Below are 15,551 nucleotides of genomic sequence, written 5' to 3'. Positions count from 1 at the left end.
AAAATACCACAAAAAAAACCTGTCAGCTTGTCAGATAATGCCTTTTGTGCTATGAGATTACTCTCAAAGTGACAACTGTAGCCTTCTCTACAAAGGACACAAATCTATCCAAAAAAGTACATTGTTATGAAAGACAAATTATGTAAAATGCACAGCATATAGTCTTTAACAATTGCACACAAAAAATTTTGAGATAGGTTGCATTTGCCAAAATTTATGGTAACACCAAATATTCTTAAAACAGCAATAAAAGAAAACTTTAACTTAATCCAAAAATCATACAAAATTATAAAAATATCACTGTCTGCATAAATAAAATTACATCAGTAATAATTTTCTCAGCATAAAAGCTGCATATCTCTCTGATCAAAATGCGTCAACTTCATTTTTGTATCTAGTTTCAAAGAAGTATGAAAAACTGGGGAAAAAACTGAATGAGTGGTTCGCTGCTTTCAGGTCCCCAGTTTCTGATGCAGGAAGCAATTTACCCGGGCAGCTTCTCCCTTTCTCTCTCCCACTAGCAGGCTGTTGCCATGACGCCTCATGAAACAAAATTAGGGGTCAGGTTTGAGTTCATCTAGCAGCAAACCTTCTCCACTGCAGTTTCCTCTCCAGGTTCTTTAACCGTCGGCTATTTTCAATGCCAAGATGAAAGACCAGCTTCAGAAAGAATACGAACAGCAATCTTAAAAATTAATTGAGAAATCAAAGTACCAAGCCTTTCTGTAAATAAGCAGCAATGGGAAGCACAAAACTCTGAAGTCAAAGGAGATGAGTCAGAAAAACAGACATGAGGAAAAGTGACAACATAAGATGAACAAAGGGAAAAGATCCAAATAATTAAGTTGCAGTGCCAGCATCATTTTCATGAACAAAGGCAAACAAAGTGAGGAAAAGCAGGAGCATAATGCAACTGACCCTTGATTTCAGTGCTTTTTTGTTTAACTGTAATTGTAATTTGAGATTTTGTAAAACCACTGAACAGGAAGGAAAATGCCTTTCAAGATAGACTACAAATTACAAAAATAAGAAAATCACAGCAAACTCAGTACTGCATGGCAGCACCAGTAGCTTTGGTCTGGTCCCATTGATAGCAACATTCATCACCATCAAATAGCAGCAACCTTCCTGCTCAATATTCTTAGCTTCAAATAAATAAATTTAACTAATAAAGAAATACGACACTGGTTTTAGAACCTAAGTCCCTTTATACAGCAGGGGATTTGGAACTAAATGATCTTTAAGGATCCTTCCAACCCAAACTTCTATGAGTTCATTATTTTGGTATCACCCTTTCCCCCAATGTACCTTGGTTTCTATTTAACCTCATAATGAATGCATGCACATGATAGACAAGATTCTTGCTACCATTGTACCTTTGAGGGACTGAAACTCAAGTATGCAAACCAATGCCACCTCTTCACTCGTAACAAAGGATGACCGAACCTGTCCCCTGATATTCCCTTAGGCAATCCTATCCTAATGCACATTTTTTCTTAAAAGATTTGAAGAAAATGAAGCTAAATCAAATTTTTTAAAAAAAGCAAAGAAGCTAATATCTCTCCCATTACACTCTACTTGCATACTCTGTTCTCTTCCTTATCCTATGTCTATTGTCTTTATTTACACTAAAATATAATAAATATATATAACACATTGCAACAGAGATCTCTATTATCATCTGTCACTACAATAAATATGATAAATAATTTTCTGCAGCTTTCACTGCAAATCCTCACCTACAGTCACCAAGTAGATTTACCAAAAGACAAATATATCCATTTTGGTTTCACATAGAAATAAACGTCTGCAGAACTATTGAAAGAGCACTAGAAAATCCAACTGTTTCTTCTAAATCAAAATTGACTCTGAACTAGGATCTAACACCTAACAGACCTCAATATCATATTGCTGCATAATCTGAATTATGAGTTTTTATCACTTATGGCATCACAAAATACTCATGGAAAAAACTACATTGCCAACAATCCTTGATGAGACAAATGTTTCCCTAGTTGCAGAAATGGGCAAAAAGCATAGATGCACATAAATAAGAGTGCATTTAGACAAGAAACTGAACAGCACCACTACACAAAGTTTGTCCAGGTAGAACTTCCAGTGAATAGCACAGCTCCCCAAATCCTGAGTTCCCCAAGCAGTTCTGCTTGGAAACAGAGACAAGTTATTTGGTTTATTAACACAAACAAAGAAGTCCCATTATTTGTAATTAGTATTAAATCAGCAACAAGCATTGCTGCTCATTGAACTTTCCATAATCTCATACCCCTCCCCTGCACTAACCCTCTTTCCATAGTCTCAAATTAAACAGACTGGCTGTAAAACAGCAGGGTGTCAAATTAAAGCACACTTTATTTTCAGAGGTCTCCACACTTCGCAGCTGACTTCCTGTCAGGAAGAGTTCCATTTCAGTGCAGAGCCCCACCAGCAGGGAGCTCACAGAATTAAGTGCCAGTTGATATTACTTTGTTTTGCATTTACCACCCATGAGAATATTGTTCAAAGATCTAGTTATAAAGTCAGCGTGGTATCATCCTTCTGACTAGACTGCCAAGCCACAGGGTGTGCTCTTGCTGCACAAAACTCACCTTAAATGGTGGTGTTTTTTTAAGTCCTAGTGTGCTGGTGAAGCAACAGGATGCCTTTTTTCTTTAGAAAAGTCTTGCTTCTGTAGCTAAATTATGTTCCCTAAGTTTTGAACATCTGCAGCACTGTACATTAATGGAAATGAAGTTGTCCTCTGTCTGTCTTCTCCTATCCCACTGCCAAGATTCACATTTACATTAGACAATACACTCTCATCCCTAGACATAAAAATGTATACATTAATCAAACCTCTCAGCAACACAGCTTTAAGGGCTAATAGTTTGAGCTGTAGAAGGTGTTTTTCATTAAACTCACCCAACATTACGTCCTGAATTTTTGACCAACTGCAAATAATTTTTAACTCGTGAGAGAATTTTTCTTCACATGAGCTTATAATATATGAGAAGTCTATAGAATCACTAAAGATTGTACTTTAAAGAAACAAAATCAGGGAGGAAAAATCCTCACTTTTGCCACAGAATTCTGTTTTAGTAAGAACAACTTAGCGAAGTTCATCCCTCTTCACTCCAGTGTGGCAAACTATTTCCAAGAATGGTTTTGTGGTTCATTACCCTATCCTTTATCCATTTCTCTACCAAAAGCCTGCAAGACATGTTGAATCCTCCAGCTGGATTATCCCAAGAAACAATAGTTCACATCACTCCAAACAAAAATGTCACAGCTTTACTACACTTGTAGTCTAATACATAAAACCCATCTTGACTTCTTTTCCTACTTGAAAACCACCAAAGCTCACAATTCCTTCCCAGAAAGCAGATGTGTAGCATAAGCTAAGAAGTGCTAGTTTTTGCTCATCTTAAAATCCCACATTGTATATCTTATCCCCAAAGTGGAGAACGAATAGACCCTTAAAACATCCTCCTAGACTAAGTATTATGGAAAGATATAAGGATATGAAGCAAACACATTTTAACCACTGAGACCACCACCTGCCAGGATACAATTACCAAGTGCTTACTGCATCACTAAGTCAAGAATAGGTGACTTATTATTTGTGCAGTATTGGCAAATAATGGTCAATGCATTCCAAACTATTTTCATTCTTAAGGCAAAAGTAAAGTTATAAACTTCCTTGATTTCTGATACTAAGCAAACTGTCAATATATATTCATCCACTTCATGGCATATTTTTTCTTGTGTGAGTCTAACACAATTTTTAATTTGTTTTTAAAATCTAGCCAGTGATGGACATAGGCATTTTAAATGGCCTATCAACAAGCCATACTAAAAGCACAATATTCCTGAAGCCACCAGCTACACCTAGGAGAAAAGACAGATTTCAAGCAGATCTTAAGTGCAGTGAAAAGTGAACTTTAGCAATTTTAAGGAGTTTGAAAGAAATTCCTACTAAAACATGCTAGGGTGCTCTAGAAGCAATTGCATGGAACTCATCAGGCAATTACAGGTAATCAAACGCTCAAACAATTTAGAAAGCAACAGGAAATCAGAGCAGGGATGAAGTTATCATAAACAGGTATTACATTATCCTGGGGTTCCAGGCAGAATATGTTACAATGATCTGGTTCTGGAGAGACAAAATCTACATACTGCTTAAGTCAAAGGAAAAAAATATATATGCAGCTAATTTAAATGTAATTTCCACATACTCCAGTTCAAAGGAAAGGTTTTCCCAGCTGTTTCCATTTAGCTCAATCTTATCAGATTTGCACTTCAGACAGTTATCTACCAATCTGATCTTCAGTTTCAGACACTTCAAGTGTATAACGTAGTTCAATGAAGCACACAGCAAAATATTCACTGCACATGTAATCCATTTGCAATTATTTTGAGTACTCTGCTCAGTGACAAATACCAAGCATGAAAGTTGTCAATAGATGTTTTCAGCACTCAAACTGAAATCTACAGATTTCAGAGATGGAAGAAAAACCCCCACTCAGGAAGTAAAGAAGTTACACTATGCATAAACCCCCAGATACATCAGTGTAAGGGAGAACCCAGGTGTTCTAAAGAACAGATTTGGTAACATAACCTATTTTGTTGGAAGGAAACTCACTGACAAGACAGCAGCTAAAATCCAAGCACCAGAGGACCATATTAAGGAGTCTGGATTCCACAGCCAGTGCCCACCCACACCTTTCAGGACTTTCATTCACATTCTCCAAAGTCAATCCTACTGACCACTAGCCAAACAGCTCACTGCAAATATCAAGTGTCTTGAAATGCAGGAGAATGTAGAAACTCTGTATTACAACAACAACAAGAATAAAAAAAAAAAAAAAAAGGAAATGGCAACTCAGGACAAACAGATGAATCACAATGTTGCTTTTACAAATTGAGAGAGCTTAATTTCTTTCAGAACTGGACTCTTCTACAGGAATGCTGAATGCCCTTAAGCTGACTATTAGCTGCTTTGTGAGGATATGTTGGAACTTTTCAGACAGATTATTTTACTTGCTGATAATAATTGTTATCTGAATGTTAATTGAACTGAAATCTCTTCTGACCCAGGAGAATACTTAGCATGGCCCCTGGCTACTGTGGGATCTACATTTCCCTCTCCCTGGCTCTGACCACAGTCTCCACCCTGCAAAACTAAACCACTGTTGATTAAAACATACATTGCATGGGAAAAAGAGATTTTGAGGAGAAAACAGTTTATAATGTAAAATCTTTTTACGGAAAATATCAGAAGTAGCACTATGCATAAAGCTTGACATTTCCCAATTACTTTCCATTCAGTAGTATCCTAAAAAAGATTAAGATGAAGATCTTCCATTTTGTTTTCCAGTTACAAGGACCATGTAATATTTGTTACTAAATTATACTAAACATCCCTACTGCTACTTGCATAACAATTAAAAACACGCTTGGCAATCCCATGCTTTCAAATGTTAGGATTTACACAGTTTTAGTAATGTGCCTGGATCCACTTGGTATGAAGGCAGATCTGAGCATCTTAAGAATCTAAATAATCCATTCCAGAGTAAGATGATCTTGAATATTCTCCCTTCCACAGCCACCTCATGTCCACAAAAAGATAGGCTAGCAAGTATACTTCCAATATTCAAATACTTCAAAAGAGCACAAGCAATAAAAATAATTTAATGTAAGTAAATAAATAAAGAAGACAAAAGTGCCCTATAAAGTTTCTGGCACAACATTTCAAGGAAAGTTAGCAAAACAAGGCACAAGGCAAACACCTACAGGCATGATTCATGCAAAATCTTCCCCTCAACTTCTCAGTTTAGACTTTGCTAAGTTCTTTTTTCAATTTGTGTGTGTTAAGATCTAAATCATTTTCATTTGCCTGATAAAGTTATGTTTCTAACCATTTTATCATGAAAGCAATCTATCACTGAAGCTTTTTAACTCAACTACAGCTGCATTAATCTTTGATACGGCAAAGATCCTATTGGCAGAAGTTCATACTGTATAAAAAGAGTATCTTTCCATTCCTGATATCTTCTACATGGCTTTTAAAAGGAAATTAGAGCATGTATTGCAGTTGATAGAAAATCTTCTGACAGCTTATAAAATCCCTACAAAATCTACCCTTTATGCCAAAACACATTTATATATTTTTGACCACATATCTAAAGGATTATCAAATTATTTTTAAACTTATTTTCAGCTGTTATAACAAAGTGATTAGATGGAAGAACATATTGTGATTAAAATGTCATCATCTAATACTTGGGGTACATAAGAAGTATTCCAACAGCATTTATTCTCTTCATATCTAAACCAGGCTGTTGCTAGAGTTTTGATGAATCTGTTGAGTTCAGCTGCCATGGTATCACAGTGACGTTGGTCTTTAGATAACCTATAGTCAATTCAATTAAAACTTCATAGCAATCACTACTTATCCATCACATCAAATTGCACTTAAAAGTAAATTAGGAACCAGAGCATCAGCATAATGTGTTCTCTCAACCAACACTGAAAACCTGCCATCTTCTACGTCAACTAAAATCTCCAAGCAATTCAAAGACTTGCCACATTTTAGAACACACTGCAGAAATTCATTCCTGAGGTAGTGAATTTGGGTCATTGATGCAAAGCTTTTTTTCTGAGCTGAGAATACTCATAAAAGCCTGAAGATCCCACTTCATTCCACAAACACTTAAATAATGGGGGAGACGAGGAAGGAGGGTGTGGAAAATTTCTGCTGACAAAATTCCAACTCCTGTTGCTCTTCCTTAGGGAAAATAATGGAATCATATGCTTTGTATGGGTACATGGTATGTTGGTATTGCTCAATTAAGATTCCTTATCAAAGTAAGAGAGATGAGAAGACCAAGATGCTGCCCAAGCAAGAGACACACACTGACTTCTTTATGAGCACCAGAATCCTCCAGCAAAGGGATTTGGTAGAATATGAAATACCATGCTAAAGAAATACCTGTGCCAAAAACTTCACCACTTAACCAGCGACAACTAACACAAGAAAAAAAGATAAAGAAAAAAGAAAGCAAACTGAAGACCTCTAAGTTTGCCAATAAAGGCAGTAAGACAAACTTTCACAGTGTATTTTTTTTTCTGTCTTAATACTACTAATCAGCCTCTGCTGTATTTTTAAATGCATGCATAAACCTCCAAAAACTAACAGCTGCACATGACATGTTCAACCATGATTATATATTCACTAGGCAATATGAGGAGATGCTATCTCTGCATGTGAAAAATATTTGGAGTATTAGGGTTTAGGTTTCCTTCTTCCATCTGCCCATGGAAGTAATACTTTGTCAAGGTCCACTATACATCTAATAGTTATGGTTTCATAGTTCTATTGCAATATATCATATTAGTATTTCCAGAAGATAAAGTATCTAGCAATTAAATGTACTGAAACATTGGTCTTGGTTTTACATAAACCATCAGCTATCAAAAATGTGCTTTAGTCCTTTTGAAAAACACTGGATAGAGGAACAAGGAACCAAGAATCAGAATCCCTTGAACAAGCAAATGGGGTGCATCTGTGGGCAGTGGTGGTGGAAGGCTCATACAAGTTGTTGCAGTATTCATTAATTTTCAGTTGTAACCTTTTAAACAGGTTGCGTGGCATTCCATCAATTTTAGAAAATTATCCAAGAGCTGAACAGTGTTTGAATCTGTCAGTGCAAGTTTATTTTGTAGTCTAGAACATTTAGATTCCATAGAAAAATACTCCTAAGTACACAATGAATCTGAGAAGAACCACCTAATTAATCTTCTAACACAAACTCCACCAATGATTCGATGATTGACTACAAAAAGCAGCATCTTTCCAGTGCCAGAAATTTTGTAAATCCAAAGGCATCAAGGAAAAGTACAGAACCTATCCCACCTACTTCATACCTTTTCACCTTGGAGCTACAATATGCTCATGTACATAAGCAAGAGATAAATATTTTTAATCTCTTCATGAGAGAGGAGGGAAGACCACAGTTTTTTCCTACACAGTCATGCATTTCAAGAAAATATCTGACAAATGAAAGGAAGCATGGTAGCATTTTATGCTTTATGGATATGCACTCAATTCACCCATGCCCCTCTGAGTTTTTGGCACAGATAGAGAGCCTTTCTAGATGAAAATGTTTTCTTCAGGGGTGACATCACTTTCCCCGTGCAGAAGTCTTTTCTCACAACTGCATGTGAGCACCTCCAACATCCTGATGTCATTCATTTAGACAGGAGAACAGAAAGAGAACTTCTCTCTTTCGGCTGGTTTAATTGCCCCGACAGGATGCCAGGCCAGACGAGATGGTGCTTCCAGGTTCACTGTACTGTATGCATTTCTGATAAATGGGAAAAGAATAGATGACCTGGCAGAAGGCTCAGACAATAACATGTGATTTACAGGACATGAGTGCAGCTACTATAAGATTTATCTGACAGCCCTCTCCGATAGTGGACTGTTGAGCATCCGATGGAATGATTTCTAGTCTAGAAAGTCTGCTACTGAGTAGCCATACACATTATTTATTTATTAGATGTTTTGGGTTGAAACCACTTTTAAATGATGCACTTCACAATGCTCAGCCATAAATTTAGTTTCAAACCCTGGAAGGGAGGTAGTGTTATTGGAATGTGTGTCAGACTGAATTAGGATGAGCAACACAATGCTTTTATAAAGTGGCCTTGAATGCAACGTCGATTCCTTCAAAAATGATATTAATGTCAAATAAGCAGGAACACTTTGCAGTAATAGCAAATGAAGGATTCTTTATGTTTTGATAGATTTATAGAAATGTAAGGACACACACTGTGAAAATGTAGCGTGTCTATCAAAAAACACAACTGTTTTTGTCTTGGAAAAAGCCTTTTGTCTGGGTCTCAAACCACCTGTTTCTCTTTTTATCTTGTGTTAAGCAGAAAGTAATTTATAAACATGCAAACACAAAAACATTAAATAAGTGGTTTTTTCCATATGCCTAAATATATGAATTTTAAACAAGAAAATAAATTAACCAGATGTCACAAATAATTTCAGAGAATTGTACCTCTTGAATTTTTTTACTTCACCCATTAAAGAGCTTTATTTTCAAGATTTTATGACAAAATTGTAGGATATAATTATTCCATTTTCCATTTCTGAGGAAGAAAAATATAATGCATCCACAGATTTAAATAAATATCAGAAAAATGTCAGGTGCTTCAGAAAAACAATCCAAGTACTTACATCTTATCTACAATGTTTAAAATTAATTTTAAGGAAGAGGTTATCATAAAAAACACTGAAGATTAATAAGAGCAATCTTTCAATTTCATAAAACGATGGCTGACAAATTTGTGAAGTTTTAAATCAAATTTTCAGATACTTACTTCATAACTATGCCACATTATTTATGTGATTAAAAACTGGCTTTTGACCTGATCTTTTGATCTTTGGCACTGCATCCTCTCCATCTCCTCTTAAAAATTAATTAAAATTTTAGCAAAAGGATATCACTTCATTTCCCACCCTATCTTGCAGGGAAAAAAAAGAAAATAAAAAGAAGGAAAAAAAAAAGAAAAAATCAATCAAGCTCAAGCCCATCTCCTCCCAGTATCTGTAAAATGTCAGCTTGAAATTCAATTTCATATCTCTCAAGCTTTCATGTAGCAAAAGACAGTTCACTTCTTAACAAAATAAATCACTTCTGTGATTGCCATGCTGACCTCTTTGAATTAGGAAAATTCAAAGTGAAAAATGTAATTATCACCCCAGAACAATCTGTATACATCTGGAGCTAATTTTAGATTCATTTCTCACATCATTTTTCATATTCTGCCAAAAATTGCCAAGCTGCTATGTAACTTTAAAAAGACTTTGAGGTGTTTGTGACCTTACTGGTTTATTTCTACTACTCCACAAAGAACCACCTCAGCCTGTGCAACTTGCACCGCTAAGCAATCACGGTAGCTTCAATTTGATTAGATTAGCATTAAGTGGCATTGTGACACATATGACAAATAGATGCATTAGAGCACGTCATTTATTCCTTATCCTTTCCACTTCCCAAAACCAAACAAGTGACGTACACTACAGAGCACAACATGATTTTAAGAAAGATTAGATTACCTTACCCAAAAAAAAAAAAAAAAAGGGCAAGGTCAAGCACTAATTATTGATACAAGCAGCATGGATACCAAAAACTAATTTTTCTAAATAGTAGTACCAAGTCGTCAGACACATATTTAATGCTTGGATTAGTTTTTACTTTAACACGTTCCTGAATGAACAGTAAAATTTGTTATATGGATTTCTCAGTAGCAAAGATTCTTTTATAATTTAAATCAGCTGCAAGTTCATATTCTAGAAGTTGTGAACAATGTTCACTTCCAGTACTGCCATATGTAAAATAACAATCTCTAGATTCTGTAAGTTCCATAAGGAATATTAAATTCCTTTCAGGGTAAAATGATACTGTATTTCCTTAGGAAGATGGAAAATAAGATGAGCAAAGTTCTGGTTACATTCATTAATAATAACCTCACTGGAAAATGTAACTACTCCTCACTAGTTCATTGTAAAATCTATTAGGTGTAATCTCCAGAAGTAATTGTTCTTACTGCACTTTATTGACAATGTAGACTATCGATTTTTCACACCTTCTATGATTCTTTCATTTGTATTCATGAAATGTCTATCAGCACACTCTAAATAAATTTGGCAATATAGGCACTAAAACGAATAAATCGATGTGAAGAAACATTAATTTTGCATTATCCTTATTCGTCAGGCAAGCAAACCATAGGGGTTGTAAATGAAGGTCAAAGGTTTTGAAATGGGTCAGAACCCTTGACCTCTAGACCAATACCATTCCCATTAAAAAAGGCTATTTTAAAGTTTTAAGTAGGGGAATTTACTACCAGAAAGGTATAATTTTAAGTCACCAAAAGAAAGGCTCAATAAAAACAGTCTTCCATTTAATTACCAAAAAAAAAAAAAAAAAAAAAAAAAAAAAAAAAAAAAAAAAAAAAAGGCAATAAAGCCCCCCAAAAAATCCAATTAATACAGCATACATAATTTTAAGAAAGTTCTTTAGGCTCTGTCTCTTTTCCAACCACAGGAACAGGCAGTTCTCAAGTTCTTACATATCTAAAATCACTTTGCCTTTAGGAATGTAGAATATCCTAGACTGATGACAACCAGGATTGCTTGCTTAAATTTTTCTCAAATCCTTAGTACTTGTCAAATCAATTAGGAATGACAGGGTTTCAGAAGTATTTATCACTCATTTCATAACCTCTACACAAAAGGAAAAATTCTATTTATCCCAGAGGATTCGGTATACCAAGTTGCAGGAATCAATCTGTTTCTTTAACTTTAATATTTATTGATCCTATCTCATCTTACAAAAATGACAGCATAGAATTACGTAGGCACACCATCTTCAAGGTTATGTAAATGCTCAACAGCAAGGTAACAAAAAATGGCTTGAATAGACACAATTAAAATTTTTTTTTTAATCAAAAGGCCTTCCACATTACCTTTTTACCTATTACACATGAACTTAAATTAAAAGTAAAATTTAAAGTAAAATTTTATCTTTAATTTTCTTTGTGTTCAAACAGATTGATTTCAGACATTGTAACTTAAACCTCACCTGAGAGCAAAGGAGCATCACCAGCTCCACAACTGAACTGCTAGGTTTCATGCACATAAGACCTACAAAAGGAAAAAAAAATTATACATAAATGCATGCTTATATGGCACCAACTATTAACACAAACTATTTTGAAGTGCAATAGATTAGAAGTGTTTTTGAGAAACAAAAGAAAACAAAAACTTTCATGCCACTTCCAGTTCAATTTTGTACTTTATCAGCACAAAATAAAAGTACATGTGTGAGAGGGAAATCATGCCATCCATCTAAAAGAAGCAGCTAATAGCAATTCTTACCCCCATTACTCAGTTTCATAAACATTTGAATGTCAAAATGATCAGAAGCGTGGTTAACATATGTTATATTAATCCACTGTATCTACATTTTGCTATTTCTCGAAGGATTGGGTCATTATATATGCAGAGAAGGGAAATGGCTTTATGACCTCTGCTTTCTCCATTGCGCGTTCTCCTTTCAGCCCCCAGCTATCAATCAAGTTTCCATTTTGTTTCATGGCAGCAGACATCCCAAACACTCTTATTAGTACTTTGACCCTTAACCCCACACTAAACCTAAGCAGAAGTGCAAGCAGTAACCCATATTTTCAGTTGTTTACAAACTAATTTGAGTATAATTATTTGTATTCTCATTTTGTTTTGGGTTGGTCTATAACTGGGGTTTAGAACCAAAAACTGGTTTAATGTGTTTATTTTTGTCTAGACAGTTCATACACTCCCAGTGATTATTCTGCTTTTTTTTTTTTGCTCATCCAATTTATGAAGTACTCATCTATCCATGTATATAACTATACTACAGTCAAAATACTTTGAACCAGATTCTCTTATCTTCAGAGAAAAAAAATGTAACTAAAATGGGATATTTGGTTCCTTAGAAAACAAAGCTTTGAGAAAAACTGCTTTTCTGTTTTTTCTTATTAAATGAATGAAATAAATTTGTTCATAAGAGAGCTTCCATAAAAATGTTTATCAGCTAAAATGATGCCCACATGCATAAACGAAAATAGAACCCCATCTTTGAGTCTTACAAAAAGCAATTCATACACTTCTTCCTTCCAATTCTTTTTACCTCAAATGGTAAGCAAGCTAAACTAAAAAACTAAATAACTTAAATTAGTTAAGTTTAATGAAGTCTCAATTTTGATATCAGCAGTATTTAGTGAAACACTTAGCAGTGTTTGATGCTCTAAATGTGCTTCTTACAATGCTTATATTCAGCATTACAAACAGGATGACTGTCCTAATCCAAGAAATGAGTAGTTTCAAAAATGTTTTTAAAAGAACTTTAATTCCCTAGGAAGAAACTAGATCTGTTAGTGCAAACACAGCTCATGTGTGAGTGATCAGCCCAAGTTAAGCAACCAGGGGATTCTATCATGAGTGCACTTATCACTAGAAGCTGCAACAAGCTCTTCTTGTCACTTCTTCAACTGGACAAAAACTGAAAATTGCACTCTAAAAATCAGTAGACGAAGCAATTTATATGATATAGCCAAATTTTGAGAAAATTGAAAAACCGGTGTTGCATTGCTAAATTCAGTCTTCCAATATACACATTTTTTTAAGAATGAAGACATTAATGCCTCCATTGCAGAACTGAGCCTCATTTTAAGCAGAGAGAAACCCCCCAGTAGATAGAAAACTTCATCCTCTCAATATTGACCGTTTCATACCAATCTTCCACCAGGAAGAGCCATGATCACTGTTCTGCACAGGAATCTCTGTCTTCTCAGATATGCCAGAGAATTCTCCTCCATACTGACAATGTATTTCTCGTACTTGTATGACTCCCTTCCAATGAGAAGCCAAAAAGCCAGAAGCAGACTCATGTGGTGATAGACCAGAACTCCACTGACACAGCTCCCAAGAACCCTTCTATCACAACATCCTAGTAAAAGTGTCAAGTCTTTGTACCCAACTCACTATGCTATATACTTTACTTTGTATCAAAGTGCTGACCCGGACACCAAAATTTCTCTTAAAGCTCACAAAACACATTTTGTACACAGCTTCTATGGGACAAATAGCCAGGAGAGTTGGAAAACAAAGGAAGATGGGCACAGAGGTAGCAGAGTTGGCAAAGATGAGGAGGCAGTGACCTCAGAGAGCTAAAGACAGAAGGAACAGGAGACAGTGAAATCCAGTCGACAGAACTGTTTGGGAAAGCAAGAAGAAAGCTTCTAAATGAAGAAATTTTCAGTCTCCAAGGTAAAGCAAAGAACACAAAACCCCTCCTTTTTTAAATGGAAACTTACTTGTACCTTCTATCAGCAACTCCTGCCCATGGCTGCCCAAAAGAGTCCGAGAAAGAAAGGGAGCAAAATCCACAAAAATCTCTCTCAGAAGTGGGGCAGCTTTTTCCAAAGCATGCTCAAGCCTGTCTGTAATACTAGTAGAGAGATATATGTGATTAGCAATAAAAGAATGAAGTTACTGAAATTTTGTAAAAAGGAATATAGATTTTGACAATGTTTAAGTGATATAGATGTATAAGAAGGAATTAATTATCCAACACTCAATATTTTCGCAAACCTTCATTAGTTATTGAAAATCAGCAAAAGGACATTCTTAAGTTACATGGTATCAGAATATCAATTGTAATATCAATAACACGAGCCACAGAACAGCTGTTCAGATCAATTGGAGAAGTTACCTCATATTGGAGGCAGAATCCTCAGGCACTGAAGAAACTGCAGGAACAGATGGCAATTTTGAATTAGATGATCCCCTTCCTACAAGAGAAAGTAATAATAGACAAATTAAATAAAAAAACATTCCAGGGTTTAGAAAAGCAGACCAGAAACTAAAGCCTTGAATCTGAGCTCTGAGAAACCATGGCTTTCGTGTTGTGTGAGGACTAGGTGAAATCCTCTCACCTCTTTGTACTTCATATATTTTTTTTCTTCCATATGAGTCCTATTGCATTCATATTTACCAGATATGCCATGGCAAGTTTTCTTAATGTTGCTTTAGCATGGACAGAAAGTAATTCAAGGAAGCATTGTAGTTTCTTTTGTGAAGGAAAGCAGACTAGGCAGCAGTGATTCCTTCTGGTCAAGAGCCAGGATCCTCTTTGAACAAATTTAATAACACACTCTAGAAGTGAATACAAACTACATCTTACACCTTTAATATTACTATAATATGCTAATATATATATATATATATATATATATATATATATATATATATANATATATAATAATACTAATTCATAATAATATAAAGCCAAATGGTAATGTTTTAAAGCTGTCTCCTTTGGTTAGTGGAAGTGTTCACCTGATTTTAAGTAACTTGCACAGAAAACCCTTAATAATTTTGTCTAAAATTAAAATATGCATTTGCGTTAAATTCACACAGAAAACAATGCGTGGGTATTTTCAATAGCCAAGCTTAGAATTTTGCAAAACTGAAACTGACAGAGGCAGCTATGATAAAATTTTCCATTGCACTGCCAGTGTCATTAGCATGATGGCAGTGGTATATAACCTCATTTATGAGTTATTAACTTTGCCACATCAATTATTCAAAGGTTGATAGGGAAGACTGGGTCATTTATGTACCCTACACTTACAGAAAAAAAGCAGTTGTGTTATGTCAAATTGACACTATATGGCTCTCATCAGCACAGGAGGAATCTGTAAATATTAGATTCTGCTGTTCAGTATATAAAGAGAAATACAACCTCCATACTGCAGTATGGATTGGTATTAGCAATGATGAACAGGGGGCAAGCAAGACAGCCAGAGACTTCACAGATATTTTCTGCCAGGATGGGAATGGTGACTCACAAATCTTACACTGCATTCCAAGCCATAGAGAGGAATGAATCTTAGCAGACAGGTTTCTGTGCATTTCCCAGGAGCATGACTGCTCC

The 15,551-nt window shown here is 35.3% G+C and overlaps 1 protein-coding gene across 5 annotated transcripts in view; it reads right to left on the bottom strand.

Moving 5' to 3' along the window:
• The window catches only part of LRBA (LPS responsive beige-like anchor protein), a 367,896-nt gene that overhangs the window by 258,021 nt on the left and 94,324 nt on the right, over nucleotides 1–15,551 (bottom strand). For 4 of the 5 annotated variants that reach the window (XM_033513748.1, XM_015624023.2, XM_015624025.2 and 1 more), the window contains 3 exons: nucleotides 14,328–14,406; nucleotides 13,930–14,063; nucleotides 11,658–11,719 (listed from right to left, as the gene is read on the bottom strand). In XM_033513748.1, coding sequence (XP_033369639.1) covers nucleotides 11,658–11,719; nucleotides 13,930–14,063; nucleotides 14,328–14,406 — 275 coding nt within the window. The remainder of the gene's footprint in view (nucleotides 1–11,657; nucleotides 11,720–13,929; nucleotides 14,064–14,327; nucleotides 14,407–15,551) is intronic. The other variant, XM_015624024.2, reaches the window with a different exon arrangement.

Source organism: Parus major, chromosome 4 (genome assembly GCF_001522545.3).
Source record: "Parus major isolate Abel chromosome 4, Parus_major1.1, whole genome shotgun sequence".
Classification (NCBI taxonomy): domain Eukaryota; kingdom Metazoa; phylum Chordata; class Aves; order Passeriformes; family Paridae; genus Parus; species Parus major.
The sequence above is the reverse complement of the archived record's forward strand: the minus strand, read 5'-3'. Positions and strand labels throughout refer to the sequence as shown.